This window comes from Eretmochelys imbricata, chromosome 1 (genome assembly GCF_965152235.1).
Source record: "Eretmochelys imbricata isolate rEreImb1 chromosome 1, rEreImb1.hap1, whole genome shotgun sequence".
NCBI classification, from domain to species: Eukaryota; Metazoa; Chordata; order Testudines; family Cheloniidae; genus Eretmochelys; species Eretmochelys imbricata.
In genome coordinates, this window is record NC_135572.1 from 197,851,705 (window position 1) to 197,876,599 (window position 24,895).

Consider the following 24,895-nt stretch of genomic DNA (forward strand, 5'->3'; position numbering starts at 1 on the left):
ACGCATGGGAATTCTGTATTAGACTTCATCCTGACAGACAGACATTGATCGTAGAACTGGTGGTTGCTTAGTGATGCAAGTGTTTTATGACTTAATTACATTTGTTGTGTGCAAACAGAATAAAGTCTAAGGTAGTAGTATATATTTAGTTCTTTAAAGGGCCAGTTTCATAAAGCTGATAACAATTATGGGCCAAATCAGCTGAAGAAGGAATTTAGATAGAAAGTTGTACATGTCAATTGGGAATTGTTTAATATGCCCAAAATGCCTAATTGAGAAAGAAGGCTATAAAAAACAAAAAACAACCACCAAAAAAACAACCTGTCTTAAAGGAAAAGTTTGGGACAGTTTCCCACCCTGGTCGGGGAGGAGGGGGGTAAAGAGCGCCTATGGGCTCAGTTACCCCTGACCTGGCGCACCTGGCCTGTTGCACATGGAGAGAAATGGCTCCTTAAAAGGGAGGACCAAGCCCAGCCAAGTATGGCACTCAGAAGGAAGTGGAGCAAAAGAACAGAGGTCCCTAGCCCACAGAACAGAGGCTGCTTACCCAGAAAGCTGCTAAAAATCCTCTGCTGCTTGGATCCTGTGGAGGGGTAAAGAGACAGACTTAACTTTTTATTTTCTTTACCTTTCCCTTGTTCTCGTTTGAGCCCAGGAAGCTCAGCCTGGGCTGCTCAGATACCCAAGAAGATAGCAACGCAGCCTCTTTCATATAGACTATTTGCTTTTTTCTTTGCGAGGAACAGCAGGGTAAGCCCAGACTGTTCTGTAGGTTGCAGGATTATTTTGTTTGCCTTTTCCTTTTTTTTGGAGTGCGGTTATACCCAGAAGGTGGGGAGCTGTCTCGTCAAGATTTACAGCTGGGAGACTGCATCCTTCATGCCAAACTGGTGCTACAGTGACATCTACAGCCAGAGAGGGATGTCTGGGGTGAGAGAGATACCCACCCTCACCCCATGGGGGAGCCCTTGAGGTACAACCCATGACAGGAAGAGAAAGCAGATTTTACATAAAACAAATGGAAGAAAGGGAAAGTTGATAGCAATGAATATAAATTAGAAGCTAGAAATGTAGAAATTTGATAAGGGAAGTAACAGGACACAAGGAGAAAGCTATGGCTAGCAGAGTTAAGGATAGTAAGTAGTTTTTGAAGTATGTTAGGAACAAAAGGAATCTTAACAATGGTATAGGTCCATGCTTATATGGAAATGGCAGAATTGTCAAGAATTATGCAGAAAAGGCAGAAGTGTTCAATAAATATTTCTGTATTGTATTTGGGGGAAAAAGCCAGAAAATGTAGTCCTGTCTTACGATAATGAAATGCTTTACATTCCAGTAGTAACTCAGGAGGCTGTTAAAGGGTAGCTACTAAAGTTAAACATTTTAAAATCAGCAAATCCAGATAACTTGCATCCAAATTTTTTAAAAGCTGACCAAGGAGCTTTTGAGGCTGTTAATGTTGATTTTTCAGTAAGTCTTGGAACACTGGTGAAATTCCAGAAGACTAGAAGAAAGCTAATATTGTGCCAACGTTTAAAAAGGGTAAGCGGGATGACCTGGGTAATTATAAGCTTGTCAGCCTGACATCAATCCAAGGCAAAATAATGGAATGCTGATATGGGACCTGATTAATAAAGAATTCAGGAGGGTAATTATAAATACCAATTACCATGGATTTATGGGAAATTGATCCTGTCAAACTAACTTGATATCTTTTTTTGGTGAGTTTACAAGATTGACTCATCTAATATAATTAGACTTATGTAGGGCATTGGACTTGGTATCACATGACATTTTGATTAAGAACTAGAACAATAAAAATCAACATGGCACACATTAAATGGATTAACAACTGGATAATTGTTAGGTCTCAAAATGTAATTGTACAGGGGGACTCATCATTAAGCAGGTGTGTATCTTGTTGGGTTCTGCTGTTATTCAGGAGGGACTCTGGTGTAGAGGTGTGAGCAGCAGGATGGAACAAAGATTCCTAGCTTTTCTTCCCAGCAAACGTGTGATCTTCTTTAATTCACTTAACCTCCCTATGCCTCAGTTTATTCATCTATAAAATGGGGAAAATACTAATTTAGTAAGAGTGCTGTAGTTTAATACTTAGAATGCACCACAACCACTAAGTAATCTTCACAGTACCCCAATAAAGCAAATACATTGTATTCCTATTTTACTTATGGGTAAAATAAGACTGAATATGGTCAAGCAACTTGCCCAAGGCCACAGAGCGAGTTCTTGATTCCTAATCCCATTTTCAAACCACTTACCCCTCTTTCGTTGTTAATTGTCATAAACCACTTTCAGATCCTGTAATGAAATAGCACAATTTATTATTACTGTCTGTGCTGTAAAGTTCACTTTACTATTTGTGTACCAGATCAATTAACTTAATTTTTCCTTAAAGCATATATGAGGCTTTTTAAAATAGTTTTTTTACAGAAGGGATACAACTCTTTCAGAGGCAGGTATCAGGACCTGGAACCAGACTTCACTGGCATCCATTTATCAGCACTTGCTCTGGAGTACATAGGATGGGCGCTTTTATTGTTCAAGCTTTTGATTCTTGTCCGCCTAGTTCTCCTTTTGGAAAAATCTTTGTAGAAATACCTGAGTTTCTTGAAAAAGGTGTGTTATGTTTTCCTGTTAGCCTGGCATTGTAAGCATTTCACTGATAAATATGTCAGGATTGGCTGAAGTAGTGACTGCTTTATCACAAAGACTTAACTCCTGTAATCAGTTACTGACAAGCTTACTTGGGAAATGATTCCTTGCTCCCGGTCTGCAAGATTAGTGTGGATGCTTGTTTGCTGCTAAAGTTAACGAATGCAGTGTTGGTTATCTGCCTGCCACATACCTCTCACTTGCACAAAGATGTTTCCATTTATATAAAAGCAGTTCCTCCCATAGTATGTATAATTCTTTAGTCTTCATCTTTCTCACTTTATATATACAAATCTCCATGGGAAGCAATTTCTGCTATTAAAATCAGGATGTGTATTTCACCATGTTCTCAAGATCAACCTCTTTGTACAACCCAGCTTAATTGTTATCCATTTAAAAAAAAAAGGATAATTCCATCTATTCATGACAAATCATATAGCAAATATATCACTAAAGCGGCTTACGTGAAGTTGCTGTCTTGCATTCCTTGCTGCAGAACCAATTCAGTGCAAAAGAGACTTTAGTCTCATCTAGCAGAGCAAATGCAGCACATAAGAACTGCCATACTGGGTCAGACCATAGGTCCATCTAGCTCACTGGCCTGTCTTCCGACAGTGGCTGATGCCAGGTGCTCCAGAGGGAATGAACAGAACAGGTCATCATCAAATGATCCATCCCCTGTCACCCATTCCCAGCTTCTGGCAAACAGAGGCTAGGGACATTCAGAGCATGGCATTGCATCCCTGACCACCCTGGCTAATAGCCATTGATGACCTATCCTCTGTGAACTTACCTTGTTCTTTTTTGATCCCTGTTATAGTTTTGGCCTTCACAACATCCCTTGACAAGGAGTTCCACAGGTTGACTGTGCGTTGTGTGAAGAAGTACTTCCTTTTTTTTTTTTCTTTAACCTGCTGCGTATTAATTTAACTGGGTGATTCCTATTTCTTGCGTCATGTGAAGGAGTAAACAACACTTCCTTATTCACTTTCTCCACACCAGTCAAGATTTTTAGACCTCAACCATTTCCCCCGGTGTCACCTCTTTCCAAACTGAAAAATCCGAGTCTTTTTAATCTCTCTTCATACAGAAGCTGTTCCATACCCCTAATAATTTTTGTTGCCCTTCTCTGTACCTTTTCCAATTCCAATATATCTTTTTTGAGATAGGGTGACCGGCTCTGCACACAATATTCCAGATGTGAGTGTACCATGGATTTATATAGAGGCATTATGATATTGTCTGTCTCATCTATCCCTTTCCTAGCATTCTGTAAACTTTTTTTGACTGCTGCTGCACACTGAGTGGGTGTTTTCAGAGAACTATCCACAACGTCTCCAAGATCTCTTTCTTGAGTCATAATAGATAATTTAGACCCCCATCATTTTGTATGTATAGTTGAGATTGTTTTCCAATGTGCATTACTTTGCATTTATCAACATTGATTTTCATCTGCCATTTTGTTGCCCAGTCACCCAGTTTTGTGAGATCCCTTTGTAAGTCTTCACCATCTGCTTTGTACTTAACTATCTTGAGTAGTTTTGTATCATCTGCAAATTTTGCCACCTCACTGTTTACCCCTTTTTCCAAATCATTTATGACTATGTTGAACAGTACTGGTCCCAGTACAGACCCAGGGGGATATCACTATTTACCTCTCTTCATTGTGGAAACTGGCCATTTATTCCTACCCTTTCTTATCCTTTTCTTCCTATCATTTAAACAGTTACTGATCCATGACCTTCCCTCTTACCCCATGACTGCTTACTTTGCTTTAAGAGCCTTTGGTTAGGGACGTTGTCCAAAGCTTTCTGAAAGTCCAAGTAGGCAGTTTTCATTGGATCTCCCTTGTCCATGTGTTTGTTGACCCCCTCAAAGATTCCAGTAGATTAGTGAGGCATGATTTCCCTTTGCAAAAGCAGTGTTGACTCTTCCCCAAAATACCATGTTCATCTACGTGTCTGGAAATTCTGTTCTTTACTATAGTTTCAACCAATTTGCCTGATACTGAACTTAGGCTTACTTGCCTGTAATTGCGCATGGAGTCTTTTTTAAAAAAATTGGTGTTACGTTAGCTATCCGCCAGTCATCTGGCATAGAGGTTGATTTAAGTGATAGGTTACATACCTCAGTTAGTAGTTCTGCAATTTCATATTTGAGTTCCTTCAGAACTCTTGGGTGAATATCAACTGGTTCTGGAGACTTGTTACTGTTTAATTTATCAATTTGTTCCAAAACCTCTGGCACCTCAGTCTGGGACATTTGCTCAGATTTGTAACCTAAAAAGAATGGCTCAGGTGTGGGAATCTCTCTCATATCCTCTGCAGTGAAGACTGATACAAAGAATTCATTTAGTTTCTCCACAATGGCCTTATCTTTCTTGAGCACTCCTTTAGCACCTTGATCGTCCAGTGGCCCCAGTGATTGTTTAGCAGGCTTCCTGCTTCTGATGTACTTTAAAAATTTTTTGCTGTTACTTCTTAAGTCTTTGGCTAGTTGCTCTTCAAATTCTTTTTTGGCCGCCTAATTATACTTTTACACTTGATTTTGCCAGAGTTTATGCTCCTTTCTATTTTCCTCAATAGGATTTAACTTCCAGTTTTTAAAGGATGCTTTTTTTTGCCTCTAATGGCTTCTTTTAATTTGTTTAGCCATGGTGGCACTTTTTTGGTCCTCTTACTACAGTATGTTTTTTGCTTTGGGGGTATACATTTAATTTGAGCTTCTATTATGGTGTTTTTTAAAAGTTTCCATGCAGCTTGCAGGCATTTCACTTTTGTGTCTGTACCTTTTAATTTCTGTTTAATTAGCTTCCTCATTTTTGTGTAGTTCCCCTTTCTGAAATTAAATGCTGTTGAGGTGGGCTGCTGTGGTGCACTCCCTCCCCCTCCCAGGATGTTTAAAATTAATTATATTATGGTTGCTATTACCAAGTGGTTCAGCTGTATTTACCCATATTCAGATCCTGTGCTCCACTTAGGACTAAATCAAGAATTGCCTCTCCTCTTGTGGGTTCCAGGACTAGCTGCTCCATAAACAGTCTTTTATGATGTCAAGAAACTTTGTCATGTAGCACAACTCATGTAAGCAACTTTAATAGTAACTTGAACTGACCTTGTAATTTATAATTACATACAATTTCTCAAACATAGGTGGCCAGAAACTTTTAATGTTGGGACATAAAAATCAAGGTGATAATCTGACAAAATATTTGGCTATGGTAATAGCATAATTTTCTTGCAAAACCTCATTTTGAATCTGTGCATGAGCTGCTAAATGCTTTATTGTCCTTAAAGTGTTGCCACAGTATGACCCCCTGTTTTCGCCCTTTGGTACCGTCTGTCTTGAAGATGCTCATATCTACAGTTTAAGTGCAGTTTGAGGTTCTTGTAGCACCAGTTCTGTGAACTTTAATAGAGGTGGTACAGGATGTGTGGAGATTTTGCTGCATTAAAAATTTATCCTGTACATCCATGTGTGTTCGGCTAGTCACTGATGCCAGAATGCAAATTCCTGAAAGGGATGCTGTCATGCAAGAGAATCAGTCTTGACTCTTCATCTGTGCAAAGAGTAATTTTACAAGTCATCAGCTGAGCAAATATACCTCTAGCCGAGATGAAAACTGTTATTGCCGGGATTACAAAGTCCTTAAAGAAACTTTGTTGAATTCATGTACCTTCTCTAGACTTCAGCACTATATTTATTATGTCTTATTGTCTGTATGGCAGGCAACCCAAAGTTATGTTGACGAATGTCCTGAGGACAGAAATAGGAAGAAAATACACACAGAGCCATCTTATTACTGATGCTAATTTATCTGATGTTGACAAGTTGCAATCAGATCGACCACCCTCATCATCCGTTGCCAGCCTAGAGATATTGCAAATATTAAATCCTCCTCTCCAAAGCCTTTTTATATCCAAAAGGTATGTTGTTCAATACTGATTAAGTCTTAACGTCTGGACCTTTGCTTCATTTAACTAAAAATCATAATAATTTGCTTGCAATTGTTTTTTACGGAAAAGTATTCCTTATTACACTGTAGATGTTACCTGTTGTCTTGATCCCAAGCCTTACTCTTGTGAGTGTCGCTTTGGATCATATAATTTGAGTATGCCTGTACCAGCCACAGTTTTGTGGAATTTCTGATGAGTTGGTGTCTAGAACTTGATTAATTCTGGTCCAGTTTATTGGACTCTCTGAGATGGGTGTTTTTCATCACTCCGGTGAAAAGAAAACACATTAACATCTAACTGTCCCCCTAGAAGAAGAAATCTACAGTTCTTTCCTCTTCTGATTGTTCTTCTGGATCTGATTTTGACTCTCTTCCAAGTCATACTTCTCATCACAGACCACCTGTGCGCCAGCTCTGCAAACACCAAGGCTCCCTTGAAAAGGACTTTGTACCTCTCAGCAGAACAGGAGTGGAAAGAAAGACATCAGACACCACAACATGCTATGCTGGAAAGTGACCCAGGTGGATCAGTTCACAGAGAGAGAAGACAGAGGGAGGTGTTTCCAGGGCATAGCTAGGACCGCATCATTCATCCAAATTCAGAAAAGGCTGTGGCTGTACATCATCATCATCTGAAAGAAATCACGATGGGAACTGCAGAGCATAAGTACCAGAGTTTGAGGGAAGAGAGCCATTAGCCAGGCAAAACTGCAAATTGACTGTGATCACACATGTACAAGATAATCAAAGTATTTGACATTTGAACCGCTGATAAAATGCATTTTGTCATCTCTTGATGGTTTTTGATTGACCTAATTTTGGTGCTCATCTCTTCTGACACATGCAGATATTCTTCTCAGCCTCACAATCTCATCTGATATATGTCAGAGTGACACCTGGGATTTGTGACAAAGGACCAGAATTAATTACAGAGTTCGTTACATGCTTTACATATATACTGTTCACCAGCTGATGGCTAGAGCCATGAGTGAATCAGACTGATTGACAATAAGATTTGCTTTATTGGAGACTTCCTGTTCCTAGGAGAATTTTTAAGATCACTCTGTAATTCTATCAGTGTTGAGATTTTGCATGGAAAAGTTATTCTGAGATAAACTTTATGTGAACAGAGAATGATAAATCCTCAGCTGAGATGTCAAAGGCAGTCTAAATGCAACAATATGCTAACATACTGTAGCTGAGCTAAAGTTACGTCGGTTTCCCCCTTGTCTCCTCTTGACTACCCAACTTCCAACCCATGGTCTGTGGTCATTGCTCTATGTGTTAGCTGCCTGACATAGATTGTAAGCTTCTTGGTGGAGAGATCTTGTCTTATGTCTGTCAAGGACCATGAACAAAATGGTACTTTGTTAGTAGTAATGATATTTGGTGTTACCAAGCCACTAAGTTACATGAATTCAACCAAAAGTTTCTTTATCTAGATTTCAGTGCAGCATTTATCATTTATTATTATATGTATGGCAGGCAACCCAAAGTTATTTTGAAGAATGTCCTGAGGATGAAAATTGGAAGAAAATACATAAAGAGACAGCTTATAACAGATGCTAATTTATCCGATCCCGACAAGTTGCTATCAGGTCAACCACGCTCATCATCTGTTGCCAACTTGCAGACATGTCACATATTAAGTCCTCCTCACCAAAGCCCTTTTATATCTAAAAGGTATGTCCTTCATTATTGCTTTTGCTAGCCGTATGCTGTCTGAAACAACGTAACTTGTCATGAAAAAGATAACTTCTGTTAAACTGTGTTTACGAGAATCTGACTTGAAGCAATAGTTGAATTTCCTGAGTGCAAACTAACATACAGTATTTTCAACAACCCATCATTTTAACATTACATTATTCTCATTCTTGCTACATCTGACATTACTTGGTCACCTTTTGTTGCTAAAAGAACTTAAATTTGGACTAGATCAATGTTTTATGTGTAGATATGATTACAAGGTTCTAATATGACTATGTTGGTTTGAAATTATGTCCAAAACTAATAATTATGTCACTTGCCTGTTGCTGTGATATTTGCTAGCTTGGTTCTAGGTTTTCTTTGACATATGCTCAAAGCACTTGTATATGGTAGTCCTGTTCCTCTTCCTAAATCCATAACTGGTCTCAACCCCATCATCAGTGTGCAGCAAGGACTGCCTCTCTCATTGGTTTAGCTCTCTGTTTTTCCTATTTCCATGTTTACATAGACGTCAGTACAACAGAAATGCTTTGTGTGTGGAATTAGCTGTAGAAATGAAGCTGACTAGGATTACAGAATGTAAGTTTCATTCTGAATTTGCAAAGTGAACTATTCCATCTCTCCTCCTCCTATGCTCGTCTCTCTGCTTAAAAGAAAAACAGCATCAAGAACAAAGGAAAATAAAAGAGGAGGAGGAAATAATGAAATAAAGGTGATGACTACATAGCCTCTGGGAAGTGCGATTAGATAGACATAGATGCACTAGCTCCACAAAAGTTAGTGTCTGAAAATAGCAGCGTGGCGACGGCAGCTCAGGCTAGCCACCAGCATACATTCTTACGTGACCCCCTGAGTATGTACTTGGGTGGCTAGCTCAAGTGAAGCCACCAGTGCCACTGCAGTTAGACTAATGACTCTCCTCCTCATCCTTAAAATCCTGATGCAGACATGAGCGTTTTGCAAGTTAGCATGCAGTACAAACACTTGATTTGAGCTTACAGGGTAGATGTATTAGGCAGATGTATCCCATTATTCCTTGATCAAGGCACTTCTTTTTTTCAGTCTTCACTGTCTCTTTATAGCCGGGATCATTCCAAGAAGCAATGTGAAGTGCTGACTCAGATGAGGCTTGACAAGCTAGTATTAGGCTCTGAATCCACTCTGCTGCTACTTACCCCAGAATGAGACTTAAGAAAACTCTGGGTGTGTTGGATATTAACCACATAGTTGAAGGTGACATACTTGGCCGTATAAATCAGCTCATGCATGTTTTACAACAGCATCTGTAGGGAGTGTGACACTGAATGGAAATGGTGGGATTTGTATTCTGCTGTAACTGGATATAATTTTGGAATGACAGTTACGTGTATTCATAGAGAGCAGACTATATGTGAAATTGGGTAGATAGTTCATTGTATTTATAACTGAGAGACGATAGGTAAGTTATACATCTGGAATAGTGAGCATGGACTCGCTCTACCCACTGATAAATATCTAAGGGGTAGCTGCTGTATAGGTTTCACTTTAAGCAGTATATTAGAAAAGGCAGTACAGATATTTTAGTTTTGAAACTGCTAATTGCATCTTTGCACTGTGTAACCCATTCTGATAAGTTTTACAGTTCACAGTGTAGGCAGGGCAACTGCACCTATATTTCCCCCATCGTGGTCCAGCAAGGTTCCAGCTCCCCAACTGTCAAATCTCTTGGGCAAAGACATGTCTCTCTACCTCCTGACCAAGTGTTTTCCAGGCTGCACAGTTCCCTGTCTACACTGTGAATTCCCCAGCAAATCAATCTGACTAAGCAGGGGCTGCTTTGCCTTCTCTTCAAAGATTATAAACAGTGTAGTTGCCCCTACATATACGTTACTATACAGCTTTTCCTAAACATACATGTTTATTCTTAAGGTGAATGATTACAGAGAAAACATATTAAAATAATAAAAGAACCTATATGCATGCTAATAAGAATACCAGAGATCACTCCAACTTTACCAAGGGCTCTGGCAGGTGTACAGTTTTTAAGAATCCACCAAGGGGATTTTCTGTGTTCATAAGTTCATAATAGCTGTTAGATCAGAACAAGCACACCCATGAAAAGATTTGTCCATCCTTTATAGAGACAGGGTCTTTGATCTGGAAATAAGTAATTTGTAGACAATGTGTTTCTCCTTCATAAGTTTAGGTAGGTACTTTCATAACTAATGGAGTTACATTGGCATACACCTCTCCCTAGAGATTTCCTGGGAAACCCACTTAATTTAAATAGTCATTTTGTTTCAAATTGCCCTCTGAAGCTCTCCTAACACTTCCCAGAATTTACTTAACCGTGTCTCCTCCCTAGAGACATTACATACAATCCCACAATAATTCATCAAATTTTCATTTTTAATAGAATGAACTCTTAAGGTACTTAAACTTAATTCAGTAAGGTTTGCCTAGGGTATTGCAGGAATTTGCCATATCTGTCTCAATAAGCATGAGCAAGTGCATGCTTTGTGAAGGCAATGCAGAGTGACAGGTGAAGTGTGTTTAAACTGAGATGAAAGATCTTTAGGCTACCTCTGCTGAAGTTTTTAGATTGAAATGGAGGTGGCTCTATGTTAAAAATTAGTTTATTCAAGCCAAGTGTTAACGTGTTTTTTCAATATCTTCTCCAGTTACATTCACTGAAACGAAGTGTTTCAGAAATTGGTTCTCTCAGCTTGCTTTGTAGCAGGGTTTCTTTGTTGCTTGAGGGATTCATTTCTCATATTTGTTTTGTAATAATCTTCTCTGACCCCAGGCATTAAGTAAAAATGTTGGACCTGTTTAATAAGGTATGTTAATAGGAGAGACCAATTTTCAGGAATCAAATGTTACTTTTAATGGTGGTGAGTAAATGCGGATAAGACTGCTTACAAACCTGAGAAGTCTGTCTAAAATGTGTGGTGTAAAAGTAGTAATGCTGAAACATCTTACTAGTGAAATGACAGGTTTCAGAGTAGCAGCCGTGTTAGGGAAGTGACGGTTCTAGACAAGCTCTTCAAACACTGCCTGGTAGTTTTGTCCAGGATACCTTTGGGACCTGATTTTCACTAACACAGAGGCCCCTTTACACAGCTCTGGCAGAGTAATAAAGCCTGTATAGTGGATTCAAATACATGTACATCCCCATTAAGGTCCCTTGACATAGCCAGAGCGGTGAATAAGGGCCTCAATATATATGAGAATCACACCTTTGGTGTAGAAAAAGTATCCAGTTTTGTACTGTGGATATAAAGGGCCAATAAATATGTATTTTAATTTATAATACTTATATAATAATAATGTTGGAGGCCTTAGCTGGGCTTTTCCATTCTTGCGCCTCTACAGGGCAGTCAGTTAATTATGCCTGCTATTTAACTCAAACATGTAAATAACTAATTTGTATATACTTGTCCAAGTGACTTAGAATTGTGGGTGCAGCAATTTATACCATCTTCTGAAAATCTACCCCCCAATGTCTGCAGTAGGGAAGCATAATTTTTTAGTGGCAGGAAAAATTTTAATCCACTGTGGGTAGAAAAGCCAGAGATGTCCATTGCAAGTGGTGATAGAGCCTGATCCTGCACCCCATGAGAAGTTCATGGGATTTCTCATGTGAGTAGGTGATGTAGGATCAGACCCCATTTATGAAAAATTCATCAGTACTTTTCAAATGATTGGTATTAGAAAATTGCTTGTAGCACTCAGGGAAAAAAAGCAGAAACCAAGGTACTTGTATTAAATCACTTCTTGCCTCTGAATACACAGCTTTTCCCACACTGATACTGTATAAATAACTTATTTTGTCTTGATACCTGTCCAGGTTGAATGCTTTAAGGTGCAAGGCAATGGAGGATTAAGCCTAGTGTATATAGTAGCCTTGTAGTTTAGTGGTTCTGGTGCTCAGATTAGTGCTGCTTTTCCCTCCAGTTCCGACATGTAATTTAAACTGCAACTTCTTGTCAATTGTATATACAAGATACTACATAGGTAGCTGAACGTGTGTGTGTATTATAGGGGGAGCTGGGAGCAACCCTTATGTTAGTTTCATAATACTATCAACTATAAAATATTCTTGCAACCCATTTTTGAGACACAGCTGCAGCAGTTCACTCTGCCCTGGGAACCCTATGAGTGGACAGTCTCTCTGTGAAGGGGGAGGAGAGAGTTAGACTGAGCTCCTCAAAACAACCCCTATGCCTAGGCCCACCACATGGCTGCAGTGGCCCATCCCCATGTGGAGAAGTATCACATGGTGATGAGCAAACCCAGAGTGCTTATTACGTAATCAGAATGCATCTGTGTGTGTGTGTGTGTGTAAAGCCTTATTCAGAGTTCTGTTTCCTATTTTTGATGTGTTGTGACCATGTGTGAATTTAACAAGGAAAATTTCGGTGTAAATTTGAATACAGAATGCCCCTCATTCTTTCCTGCATGTCTGTTTGCATTCATGATACTGTATTTTTAATTTGATTTTTCTGACTTGGTCTATCTGCCCGCCAGAATGGATGGTCTTCCTGTCTGTTTAAGGTTGTCATCTTGAATCTTTCATATCAGTAAGATGCTTTTGCAGTAACATGCATCTCAGAATTTTTATGAGGTACCTTTTTATCAGACCTCTGTCAATGTTGTAAGTAGCATTACTTCAGGTGTTGACACACACACACACACACACACACACCTCATCATTCATTCTAAAAACAGATTTGAAACTCTGGAATGAAGAATGGGAAATCTATTCACAGAATATTTACAATAACCAAATAAGATGTTTGTTAATGTGCAGGTAACCTTAACAAGAAGATACAGATAAGAATTAAAGGGAAATAACTCAAACCTCCTGTTCTTCTATACCTGAATTAATAACTAATCTATAATAGTATTACATAGACATACCCAGCACTCCACAAAAACATATGGGCAAGGAGACATCCCTTAGGGTCAGCAGGGGGGAGCACCCCTAGCCAGCAGCAATGAATGGAGAATGGGAGGACTGACACACTTCGGGGCAGCAATGAGAGCAGATGGGGTGACACCCCTCTGGGTAGAGTAGTGATTGGGGGGTGATGGGGAGACATCTCTGGGAGTTTTAAGACTCCTGCTAGATTCCATCCACTGGGGAAGTCTAAAACGAGGAATAATTTTTTTAACAAACTTGAGAGCCACTGTCTTGGCAGTGCAATTGTGACATGGAAAGGCTTCTGGCCATCCGCTGAATCTATCCACTATGACAAGGACATACTTGATCATAGTCTGATCACAGCCGTCTGTCTTGTCTTATTCTCATTTCAGCCACCAAACAAAACTGGTTGGGATTTTAAACGTAGTAAATTTAGACTTAGAAGATGAAAACATTAGTAAATAGTGCTAGATGTAGAGCCCTTTTAATTGCTTCAGAGTATGTCTACACTGCAGTCAGAGTTGTGACTGAAGTTCCTGAATACATACCCAAGCTATCTTTAATTTAGTCAGTGCGAGCACAAATAGCACGGAAGTATCATGCTTCAGCGTGGGCTGTACAAGCCTACCCAGGACCCTGAGTACTTACTGGAGCAGCTAGCCTGCACTGAAGTCAATGACTGGTATTAGTACTCAAGCTAGCTAGATCAAAGCTAGGTTGAATGTGTCTATATGGGCTTCAATCACATCTCTGAGTGCAGTGTAAACATTCCCTTGGAGACCTGATGGATGCTGCAGAGGCACCCAGAATTCATCAAATCACAGAGTTCCTTTTGTGAACCACTTGCAATATTCCCAGATCATCTGATAGCCCGGAGCTGAACAATTACTTGTTCCCTCATTGTAGTATTTGTTACACAAAATAATTTGGGAAGAGGGACAGAAGGGTTGGGAAATTTGCAAACATATTATGAAGTCTCTGGAACTCCCATAAAAGATAGATAAGGTAATTGCTAATTTGTTTGTTTTCCATGTATTAATCCCCATCCAGCAATGTGAAAATCTCATTTGTAAGTGCATTTCATACTTGGAAAATTATTACTAACTAATAGCTAATCAGATTTTACAATTAATAAACAGGAAAAAGAAGTGAGAAACTCCAGCCCCATAAATGCCCACCAATTTGCCTTGAAAGTAACTGTGTTTTATTTGTAATTCTAACACTATATTAGGAATCTCATTTATTTTCCACAGGGTATAAGAATATTTAAAAAAATATTCCTTGAGACAGCTTTGCAGTGTGTTCAAAAACAAACCCATGAGTCCTCCCCTTTGAATTACCTTACACCTTGAGACCATCTCCAGAGGTGACCCATCACCATGGTGATCCTGTGCAGATCATAGCTGTATAGAGACCTGAGGAAAGTAAGTTGTGTGTGTGTGTTGGACCAGCCCTCCTGGCTATTTAAAGGATTCAGCACATTTTCACAGCTGTTTGATTATTCATATATCCGTGCAGGTCACCTTTTAAAGTAATATTCACTCTCTGTACTAGAGGGTGAAAATAAGATGAGCTGAGTTTATATGTATTTATGATAAGGGGAAATGTTTGTGTTTGGATATATATTTGCTGAAACATTCCTGAAGAAATGTTTGATTTTAGGGTATGTGTCAAATGTCTGGGGAAGATTGATTAGTGGTACTAAACTAAATGCCAGAAACTCCTGATGACTTTTGTGGGGTCTCTTAAAATGGGAAACTCTGTATGATTGATACACACACACACACGTTAAAATAACATTATTTAAGATGAGAAAGTCAAGCACTCAAAAGCTAGGAAATGCCAGAACTAAAGTTGCCTGTGCAACCTTAATTTGGCCCCTTGGTGTGTGTGCGTTATGATAGTCTTCAATTATATGATCATATACTCTTTTTTTTTTCCCCCCTCCACAGGCCCCCTGCTTCATTCAGTGTACAGTACTTATTCAATAAGCAGCTATTCAATATTTTGTTTTATCCTGATAGTTCAATGTGTAGCCCTTGCATGCCTTACTTACTGCGTGCTATTCCAATTCTACTCTGAAGACAGAATTATTTTCTCCATGGGATTTTTTATGGTAGTCATTGATACAGTATGAAAGTGCTTTACAAACATTAGTTTATCTTCACAACACACCTGTGAGATGAGGGAGTGGTATCCCCATTTTACAGATATGAAGAAGAGAGACAGCAAGATTAAGGTTAAAAGTATCCACTAACTCTCTGTGTGCCGTATTTGAGACAACTAGGATCAGAAGTTTTTAGCGTATTTAGCATTATAAAGTAATTTATATGTTCAAAGCACAGCTCCCATTTACTTCAGTTGCAGCTGTGAGTGCTCAGCAGTTCTGCAGATCAGACCCCAAGATCTCTAGTCAGGCACCCAGAAAATGAGGAATGTGCAACTTATGACCACCTGTTTAAGTGACTTGACTAGAATTACATAGAGAAACTGTGGCAGAGCCAAGGATAGAATCCAGTTCCCTAGGGCAGCATTCAACTGCCTTAACCATGAGACCCTCCTCTCTTTTCTGGCAATGCACTGCATCATTCACTCCACACCTTCCAACATCTACAGCAAATAAAACAATGATCCTCCAGATTACAATCGTCTTCACTACACAACCCTGATTTATTGCCAGAGCAGGTCCATCCTGTGCACTAAAGGAGGCAGGAATCCTGTGGAAAAAACATGGTGATCATGTAATGAAAGGCTATCATAATGCATGTGCACAAGGGAGCGAATTAAGATTGCACAGGCAGCCTTAACTCTGGTATTAACCTGTGGTGTAAACAAGCCTTACGGTATGTTGGTATAATTTATGTCACTCAGGGGTGCAAATAAACCACCTGCCTGAGCAACATATGCTACACCAATCTAAGTGCCAGTGTGGTCAGTGGTATATCGGTGGGAGAGCTTCTCCCACCGACATAGCTATCGCCTCTCAGGCAGGTGGTTTTATTATGCTGATGGGAAAGCTCTTTCCTGTCAACATAAAGCGTCTTAACCAGGCACGCTACAGAGACGCAGCTGCATCGGTTGAGCTGTGCCGCTGTAGCACTTCTAGCGTAGATTAGCCCTAACTTTTGAGAGTTTGACATTGTAACATCAGTGTCCTTTTAACATAGCACTTGGGCATAATTTCATTGGCTTTTAAAAAAGTTCTATCATGACATCATATTGACACCTGTATGGTTCATCAGCAGGGGTAGAACCTTTAGATCCACCATGCAGACCTCTGCCAGTTGAGGTGATGGAGCAACTGATAGCAGTAGTAAGTTATCCTCTTTGTGGCACAGCACTAGAGGGGATGAGACATACACTTTGCCTGTGGGTATCACAGATATTTGCTGTCAGCAGAGGACTGGGGAAGTTCAGGAATCTTGGGCTCCATTTTAGGCTTTGAGAGCCAGTGTTCTTCAGTGGGCACAGATTCGTCTACCCATTCCACACAAGTGACCTCTTTTGCCCCCTCTCCTCCAACCTGTCCCTGTTCCAGGCCTGTCTGTTCCTCACCTTTGCACCTTGACACAGGCCCATTCTCCTCACTTTTCCAGATCCAGTCTCCTTGCCCAGCAAGTACGTCTTGCTTATCTGGATTCCCCATCCCAGTTCTCTCCACTTCATGGCTCCTCATCCCATGTTTCTCTCCCCCTTCCTCTAGTCATGACCTCTGCAACCCCGATGTTTCCTATTCCCACTGGCTCCTAGGCCCAATCACCTTCTCTGGGCTCTCATCCAGTTTATATCTCCTCTGACTTCTTGTCCCAATCTCTTGAGCAAATCCCAATTTTCCCCTACCCCGCAGCTCCTCATCCAATGTGTTGCCCTATACCTACTGTGTCCACATAGTATGCTATCTGCATTTGAATCAGAGCTTCCTCCTCAATGCTGTCTTCCAGGAGGAAGGTCATTGAGAGCAGGGAGGGTACATCTACACTGCTCACTTCTTACAGCAGCATGTAGAGTACATACACTGCTTGCCCCCTGGCCCAGGTATAAATAGAAGTGTTGACAGTGAGGCACTGCTTAGGCGATTAAAGTAAAGACATGCCTGAATCCAGTGAGTATATATCCTACACAGCTCTCTGCACACCCAAACAATGCCTCCTCCATCTCCAGTGCTGTTTTTAGCAGCGTAAAGTCCCGATGTAGGGAAAGGCTCCGGCAGAGGGGAGGCAGTGAGGAAACGCTCCAGCGGCTCTTTGCTGCTTGACCCTTTTCTTGCCACAGAGGAAAAACTCCAGTAGCTAGGAGGCAGCAGAAAAAGTAACTGGCAGCTCCCCTGCCAGATCTCTTTCCCTGTTGTTTCCCCTTTGCCAGAGCCTTTCACTGATACTTCTAGCTACACATTGCCGTGAACACAGCCTGGCATATAGCTACACATACCCTACATGCTGCCGCCAGTGGTGTGCAGTGTAGACGTAGCCAGAAGTTCTCCCTGTTCTCAGTTCAGGTACCTGGACCCTGACCTGGTGCAGCTTGCAGCAGTCCAGAACTGCAATTGCGGGGACAGTCCTGCTCAGCCCTGAACCGGATCCAGCATGCTCAGTGCAGTGGGAATTTGAGGTATTTAGATATTAGAATCTAAGAAGTCTCTACTGAGCATGTGCAAACTATAATTTTTCGTGGTCTTACAGCTTGGGTGGATTTTCACAAAAGGGCACTTACCTGACCCAAAGGCAACTCTTGTGCCAAATTTCAAGCCACCACTCTAAAGCAAGGGAGTGCTTTTTAAAGAAAAGGTCTCCAGAATTTTTTAACATGGACAAATGAACATATTTTCCCCTCACTTCATTCTCTGAAATGGCTAAACTATTTTGTCTGAAATTTTCCCAGAAAATTCAGGTTGAAGCAGACAACTGGTATGGAAAATATAAAATAGATTAATATGGCTTATTGTCCAAAGTGACCGTTCTTTTTGCTGGTGTCGGAAATACATTTAAGCACCCACATCTGGCAGGTCCCAATCCTGCTAGGTGTTGTCTCCTTGTCTGGTACAGTACTAAGTTTTGTCAACTCCCATTAACTTCAGTAGGAGTTGAGGGCCATCAGCAGCTCACAAGATCAGACCCTCAAAACTGAAGTGTGACATCAATTTGTTATCAGTACATTTTGTACAGGAAAAAAGAGTTGTAGAGGATAGTAAAAGTCTTGGTTCTGCTATTGTTGCTTCCATTTTTAAAATAAAACCAACAGCTTGAGAAATCAGCACAGGCTAAGACCCGTAGTTTTCCTTTCATCAGTTTCCAGTAATCGTCCCTATCTTCCCTCAGCCCTCTATGTGCAAAGCACATCCTTTTCAGGACCCTTTTAGCTGGAATTCTCTGTTTGAAACCTTTTCTCTGGGGAACAACTCATACTTTGGAATCTTGTGCCCATTTAAAGTCTCAACTAATATGAAATGTGCTATATTGCTCCCTATGCCCGATGTTAATGACAAAGGGAAAGAGATATGTAAGTGACTATGGCTTTCCTCTTTGCAGTCAGTGCTTCTGATCATTGTCTCAACAGTGCTTCACAGGCAGCACTGGCAGAACAATATTTAAATGACTAACCTTTACCAGGGAATCAGATTCTCATGTTGTGCACCTTCTTAGAAGCATCCTTTTCACTGGTGATCAACACTGCTAATGTCAGTACGTCTAGTATTGTACTTCCATGGAGGAAACTAAATTTGTCTGCATTGTATTTTGCTATGCTTCACAACGCTTACTGGTGAAGCAGGATTCTGTAATCTGATCCTACTCTGATATCCATAGAGAGGGTTAGTCAGTACTCTTGCAGGATTAAGGAGAATTCATAGCTGTTGTTTTTACAGGAATGAATGGCATCAGAAGAAGACAGATAACAGTCTTCTGAAATTGTCTGAACCGTCTAAAGAAGCAGAAAGCAATAATGCTCTGTTTACTGTAAGAAGATATGACCAGCAGAAGAAAGGTTAGTGATGAAGAACAGTTCTGTTTTGCATTTAAATATTTGGATATTACAGTTGAAGAACTAGATATTTGCCTTATATTTACAAGGAGAGTGTACGAAAAAAGGGTAATACAAAGGTTTTGGTTTGTGAACAGTATGTACATTTTGTCAAAAGTGTGTGGGGTAAAATATCCATACGCTATCAAATATCTAAAGCTAAATTTTAAATAATGTTAAGGCAATAGCTTAAATACACAAACAGAAGGAAAACAAGAGAGAAGCCTAAGGCTCTACCTTCAGTTATAAGAAGTAGGGCTGTCAAACGATTAAAAAATAATTTGATTATCACTACAAAAGGTTTTTTTCCACCCCCACTCTCCTGCTGGTAATAGCTCACCTGATCACTCTCGTTACAGTGTGTATGGTAACACCCATTGTTTCATGTTCTCTGTGTATATAAATCTCCCCACTGTATTTTCCACTGAATGCATCTGATGAAGTGAGCTGTAGCTCACAAAAGCTTATGCTCAAATAAATTGGTTAGTCTCTAAGGTGCCACAAGTACTCCTTTTCTTTTTGCGGATACATACTAACGTGGCTGCTACTCTGAAACCTGTCCAAAAAAAAAAAATTGTAATTAATTGTGAGATTTTAAAAAGTCATGATTAATTACCGTTTTAATTGCACTGTTAATGATAGAATACCAATTTAAGTTTATTATAAATATTTTGGATGATTTTCTACATTGTCAGATATATTGATTTCAGTTACAACAGAGAATACAAAGTGTACAGTGTTCACTTTATATTATTATTTTTATTACAAATATTTGCACCATAAAAAAGATAAAAGAAATAGTATTTTTCAGTTCACCTCATACAAGTACTGAAGTGCAATCTCCTTATCGTGAAAGTGCAATTTACAAATGTAGAATTTTTTGTTACATAACTGCACTCAAAACCAAAAGAATGTAAAAATTTAGACCCTACAGGTCGAAGCATGAAGGGGCATATGAATGGTTAGCATATCTGACATGTAAATACATTGCAATGCTGGTTACAACAGTGCCATGTGAAAGCCTGTACTCACTTTCAGGTGACATTGTAAATAAGAAGCAGGCAGCATTATCTCCTGTAAATGTAAATAAACTTGTTTGTCTTAGTGATTGGCTGAACAAGAAGTAGGACTAAGTGGACTTATATGAGTTGAATTGAAAAGAAATATTTATTTTATCTTTTTTACAGTGCAAATATTTGTAATCAAAAATAATATAAAGTGAGCACAGTACACTTCATATTCTGTAACTTTGCAACTGAAATCAATATGTTTTAAAATGTAGAAAAACCTCAAAAATATTTATAATGTAAATTGGTATTCTGTTTAACAGTACGATTAAAACTGCGATTAATGGCAACTATTTTTTTAATCTAGTTAATTTGTTTTGTGTTAATCGCATGCATTAACTGCGATTAATTGACAACCCTAACAATAATATCACACCTTTATACAAAGCCTTTTGTTTCAAAGGTTGTTAAAATGTTACATGAACTTAACTGATGTACAAATGCTGCACAATGATTTCGTTCAGTACTGCAAGACAGGCAAGTGGGTGATGTAACGTGCAACGACAGACTTCAGTTGTTGGCTGGCGGGATGGAACTTTGGATCTCTGAAGCTAAAAGCATGAGCCTGTACTGCATGAGCTAAAAGCCCCATGGACTTTAGCTAAGGTTGTAGCAGACTCATTAATCTATAAGTGGTCTGGGTGTCACTAGAGGGGATAGAGCACCACACCCAGGAGGTGTGTGGATTACACAAGCTTTTTAACATTTCATAGCAATATTTACAAGGGGGCAGAATACTGTATCCAGCTGAAACTGCAGGAGGGATTTAGGAGGGCAGAATGTTAATTACTAAAGCTAGAATTGGCTTAGGTACTGAGGTTAACATTCCTACTCTGAGGTGGGTTATGAGTTCAGTTACATCCTTTTCTTGCTCCTGTAGATTGCAGATTTGTTCAGATTTCAGATTGCTTATGAATTTAAAATAACTTTTCACTGCGTATCGCCATTTTCATGGCAGAGAGGGGATGGAATTATCTAGTAAACACATGCAAGAAAGAGAGAGAAAAATCTTGTGTGGATGCAAATATGGTAATTGGTACACTTTTTTTATTTTTTGCCACTGTGACCACAATTTGAAAACGGTGAAGATGTTTAAGGATGACTACCAGCAATTTTAATAGAAATGTTATGGCATTGTGCCCTATTAAGTTACTCTTCTTTTTTGTTGTTGTTTTTTATTAAAATATTTGGTATAGAAAACAAGGAAAGTGATCAACAAGATAAAGAAAGCAAAATCTTGAACTCTCTTGGTTTGAGGGAAGCAAGTTGTCTGAATTCTGAGAAGAGGAAAAGAAGATTTAGTGGCCATTTTCCTGATCAGTGTAATGCATGTTCCCGTGGAAAAGTACCATCGTCATATGTAAGTAACAATTTTGTTGTGTTTAGTGTTTTTTCGCTTTAATAGCAGCAACTAAATCCAAAGATTATACCAGCAGCTAGTAAATTGTCTTTAAAAGACATTATGTACCACCTGTTGGCTAAGTAGTGCTGTATCAAATCTTGATATCTTTTCTTCCATTCCCTTATAGCAACACACGAAGACCTTGACTCCGCAACATTTACCTGAGTAACTCTACATATGTGAAAACAGCAAGGAGTCCTTGTGGTACTTTGGAGACTAATAAATTTATCTGGGCATAGGTTTTCTGGGCTAAAACCCACTTCATCAGATGCATGGAGTGGAACATACAGTAGGGAGGTATAAATACACAGCATATGAAAAGATAGGAGTTGTCTTACCAAGTGGGGGATCAGTGCTAACGAGCCAATTCAATTTAAGTTGGAAGCAGGCATTTCTCAACAGTTGACAAGAAGGAGTGGAAGTCACTTTTGTCGTGTTAATGAGGTCAGTGTAAACAAGGTGGCCCATTTCAAACAGTTGACACGAAGGTGTGAGTATTTAGCAAGGGGAAATTAGTTTTTATAATAACAATGAGGAGTACTTGTGGCACCTTAGAGATGAACAAATTGATTTAGTTTCTGTAGTGACCCATCCACTCCCAGTCTCTATTCAGGCCTAATTTGATGGTTTCCAGTTTGCAAATTAATTCCAGTTCTGCAGTTTCTCATTGGAGTTTGTTTTTGAAGTTTTTTTTGTTGAAGAATTGCCACTTTTAAGTCTGTTATTGAGTGACCAGGGAGACTGAAGTGTTCTCCGACTGGGTTTTGAATGTTATAATTCCTGATGTCAGGTTTATGTCCATTTATTCTTTTGCGTAGAGACTGTCTGGTTTGGCCAATGTACATGGCAGAGGGGCATTGCTGGCACATGATGGCATATATCACATTGGTAGATGTGCAGGTGAACTATCAGCCTGATAGTGTGGCTGATGTGGTTAGGTCCTATGAGGATGTCCCTTGAATAGATATGCGGACATTGTTGGCACCAAGTTTTGTTGTAGGGTTTGGTTCCTGGGTTAGTGTTTTTGTTGTGTGGTTTGTAGTTGCTGGTGAGTATTTGCTTCAGGTTGGGGGGCTGTCTGTAAGCGAGGACTGGCCTGTCTCCCAAGGTCTGTGAGAGTGAGGGATTGTCCTTCAGGATAGGTTGCAGATCCTTGATGATGCGTTGGAGAGGTTTTAGTTGGGGGCTGTAGGTGACGGCTAGTGGCGTTCTGTTACTTTCTTTGTTGGGCCTGTCTTGTAGTAGGTGACTTCTGGATACCCTTCTGGCTCTGTCAATCTGTTTCTTCACTTCAGCAGGTGGGTATTGTAGTTGTAAGAACGCTTGATGGAGATCCTGTAGGTGTTTGTCTCTGTCTGAGGGATTGGAGCAAATGCAGTTGTGTCTTAGGTCTTGGCTGTAGACAATGGATCGTGCAATGTGGTCTGGATGAAAGCTGGAGGCATATAGGTAAAATAATGTCTGTGCTCCTACTTGAGATTCCCCTGTTTATGCATACGAGGATTTTATTAGCCCTTTTCGCCATAGCATCAGACTGCTGGGAGCTCATGTTCAGTTGATTATCCACCACACTCAAATCTTACTCACTACTTCCCAGGATAGTCACTCATCCTGTTTGTACGGCCTATATTCTTTGTTCCCACCATGTATAATTGACACTTAGACTTACTAAAATGCATATTGTTTGCTTGCACCCAGCTTACCAAGCGATTCAGATCACTCTGTCAGTGACCTGTCCTGTTCATTATTTGCCACTCCCCCAATTTTTGTGTTGTCTGCAATTTTTATCAGTGATGAATTTTTGTTTTCTTCCACCTCACTGATAAAAAACGTTGTAGGGTAGGGCCAAGAACTAATCCCTGTGGGACCACATTAGACATACATGTGCTCAGTGATGATTGCTTGTTTACAGTCTCATTTTGAGACCTATCAGTTCGCCAGATATTAGTCCATCTAATGTGTGCCTGTAATGGGGTTCACTCACCACAAGAGTGCCTCCTTGTGACCAGGCGTGGTATACTGGTTTTCTTCCCTTTAGGCACCCCCTGCTGATGGTCACTCCATCGGTGTACTCATTCCTCTTCTCGTAATTCACAATGCTGTCTCTTCACGACCCACCACTCCAGCTAGTCACTATATAATGCCCCTTTCCAGGGTATTAAAGTTCCACCAGACCAGCTGTGTGGATGGTACCTCCAACAGTCCTGTGCCACTTTCCTGTGGCTGGTAGAGGAACCCAGGCCCTCCCTCTACACTGCGTTCCAGTCCTGGAACCCTATGAACAGCAGTCAAGGTCTACACAGTCCCCATCCTTGCTGCTGCTTTCACTGGGCTTCTTCCTACCTGGACTTCTCAAGCTATTTTTCACCACAACTTCTCTGGGACTGACCCTGCTTCCGGGGCTAGGATCCCAGGACTTAGAGCCCTGTGCGGATACAAAATTTATATCCCTGGGTATAAATCAATATCCACTGATTGACCATGGGTGTACCACCCCCAACCCTGCCCACTGGGTCAGGCACCAGGCTCATCAACAGCTGTCCCTGGTTGCGCTAGTGTATGCAAGTGGTTCACATGCTTTCAGATATGAATCCCTTTCACACAACGTTCTGTGTCTCCTGCCCGGAGGCGTGTGAGCTGCTTGCACACATTAGCAGCACCAGGGACAGCTGCCAGTGAGCCTGGTTGTTTTCTCCATCCCCCACCCCACCCTCCGCTGGGCAGGGCTGGGGGCAGAACAGCCAAGCCAGAGGAGCTGCCAGCATGGGGTGCTATCTCCTGGGAGAGACAGCTCAACATGCTGCTGCTTTCACCATGCAATTCCTACAGCTCCGCGGATAGCAATTTGTATCCTTGGATGTCCGCATCTGTGGGTGTATATTTTCTATCTGCACAAGGCTCTACTTATTCTCTACCCTGGTTTCCTCCTTCTTACCTCTGTGCTCCTAGAGAATGACTACAGACTTTCTCCCTGCAGCCTTCCTGCTACTACAAACTTCCTGTCTTTATAATTGTTTCCCAGCTTCTCCCCCAGCTGGGCTTCCATCAGCAATTACTCTTTATAAATCCCTGAACCTCCCAAGAGATGCAACTGTGTAGGTTGATTAGCCCTTTCTGGGCCACCTGAACCCCTTCAGGGCTGGTGTGGGGTGAGCACCCCACCATAGTGC

General features: G+C 40.4%; 1 protein-coding gene across 5 annotated transcripts in view; it reads left to right on the plus strand.

Annotated features, from left to right (window-relative positions):
• SENP7 (SUMO specific peptidase 7) overlaps window positions 1-24,895 on the plus strand; it is a 71,853-nt gene that overhangs the window by 15,597 nt on the left and 31,361 nt on the right. For all 5 annotated transcript variants that reach the window (XM_077821454.1, XM_077821472.1, XM_077821481.1 and 2 more), the window contains exons 5-8: window positions 6,402-6,599; window positions 8,114-8,311; window positions 19,102-19,220; window positions 21,520-21,683. In XM_077821454.1, coding sequence (XP_077677580.1) covers window positions 6,402-6,599; window positions 8,114-8,311; window positions 19,102-19,220; window positions 21,520-21,683 — 679 coding nt within the window. The remainder of the gene's footprint in view (window positions 1-6,401; window positions 6,600-8,113; window positions 8,312-19,101; window positions 19,221-21,519; window positions 21,684-24,895) is intronic.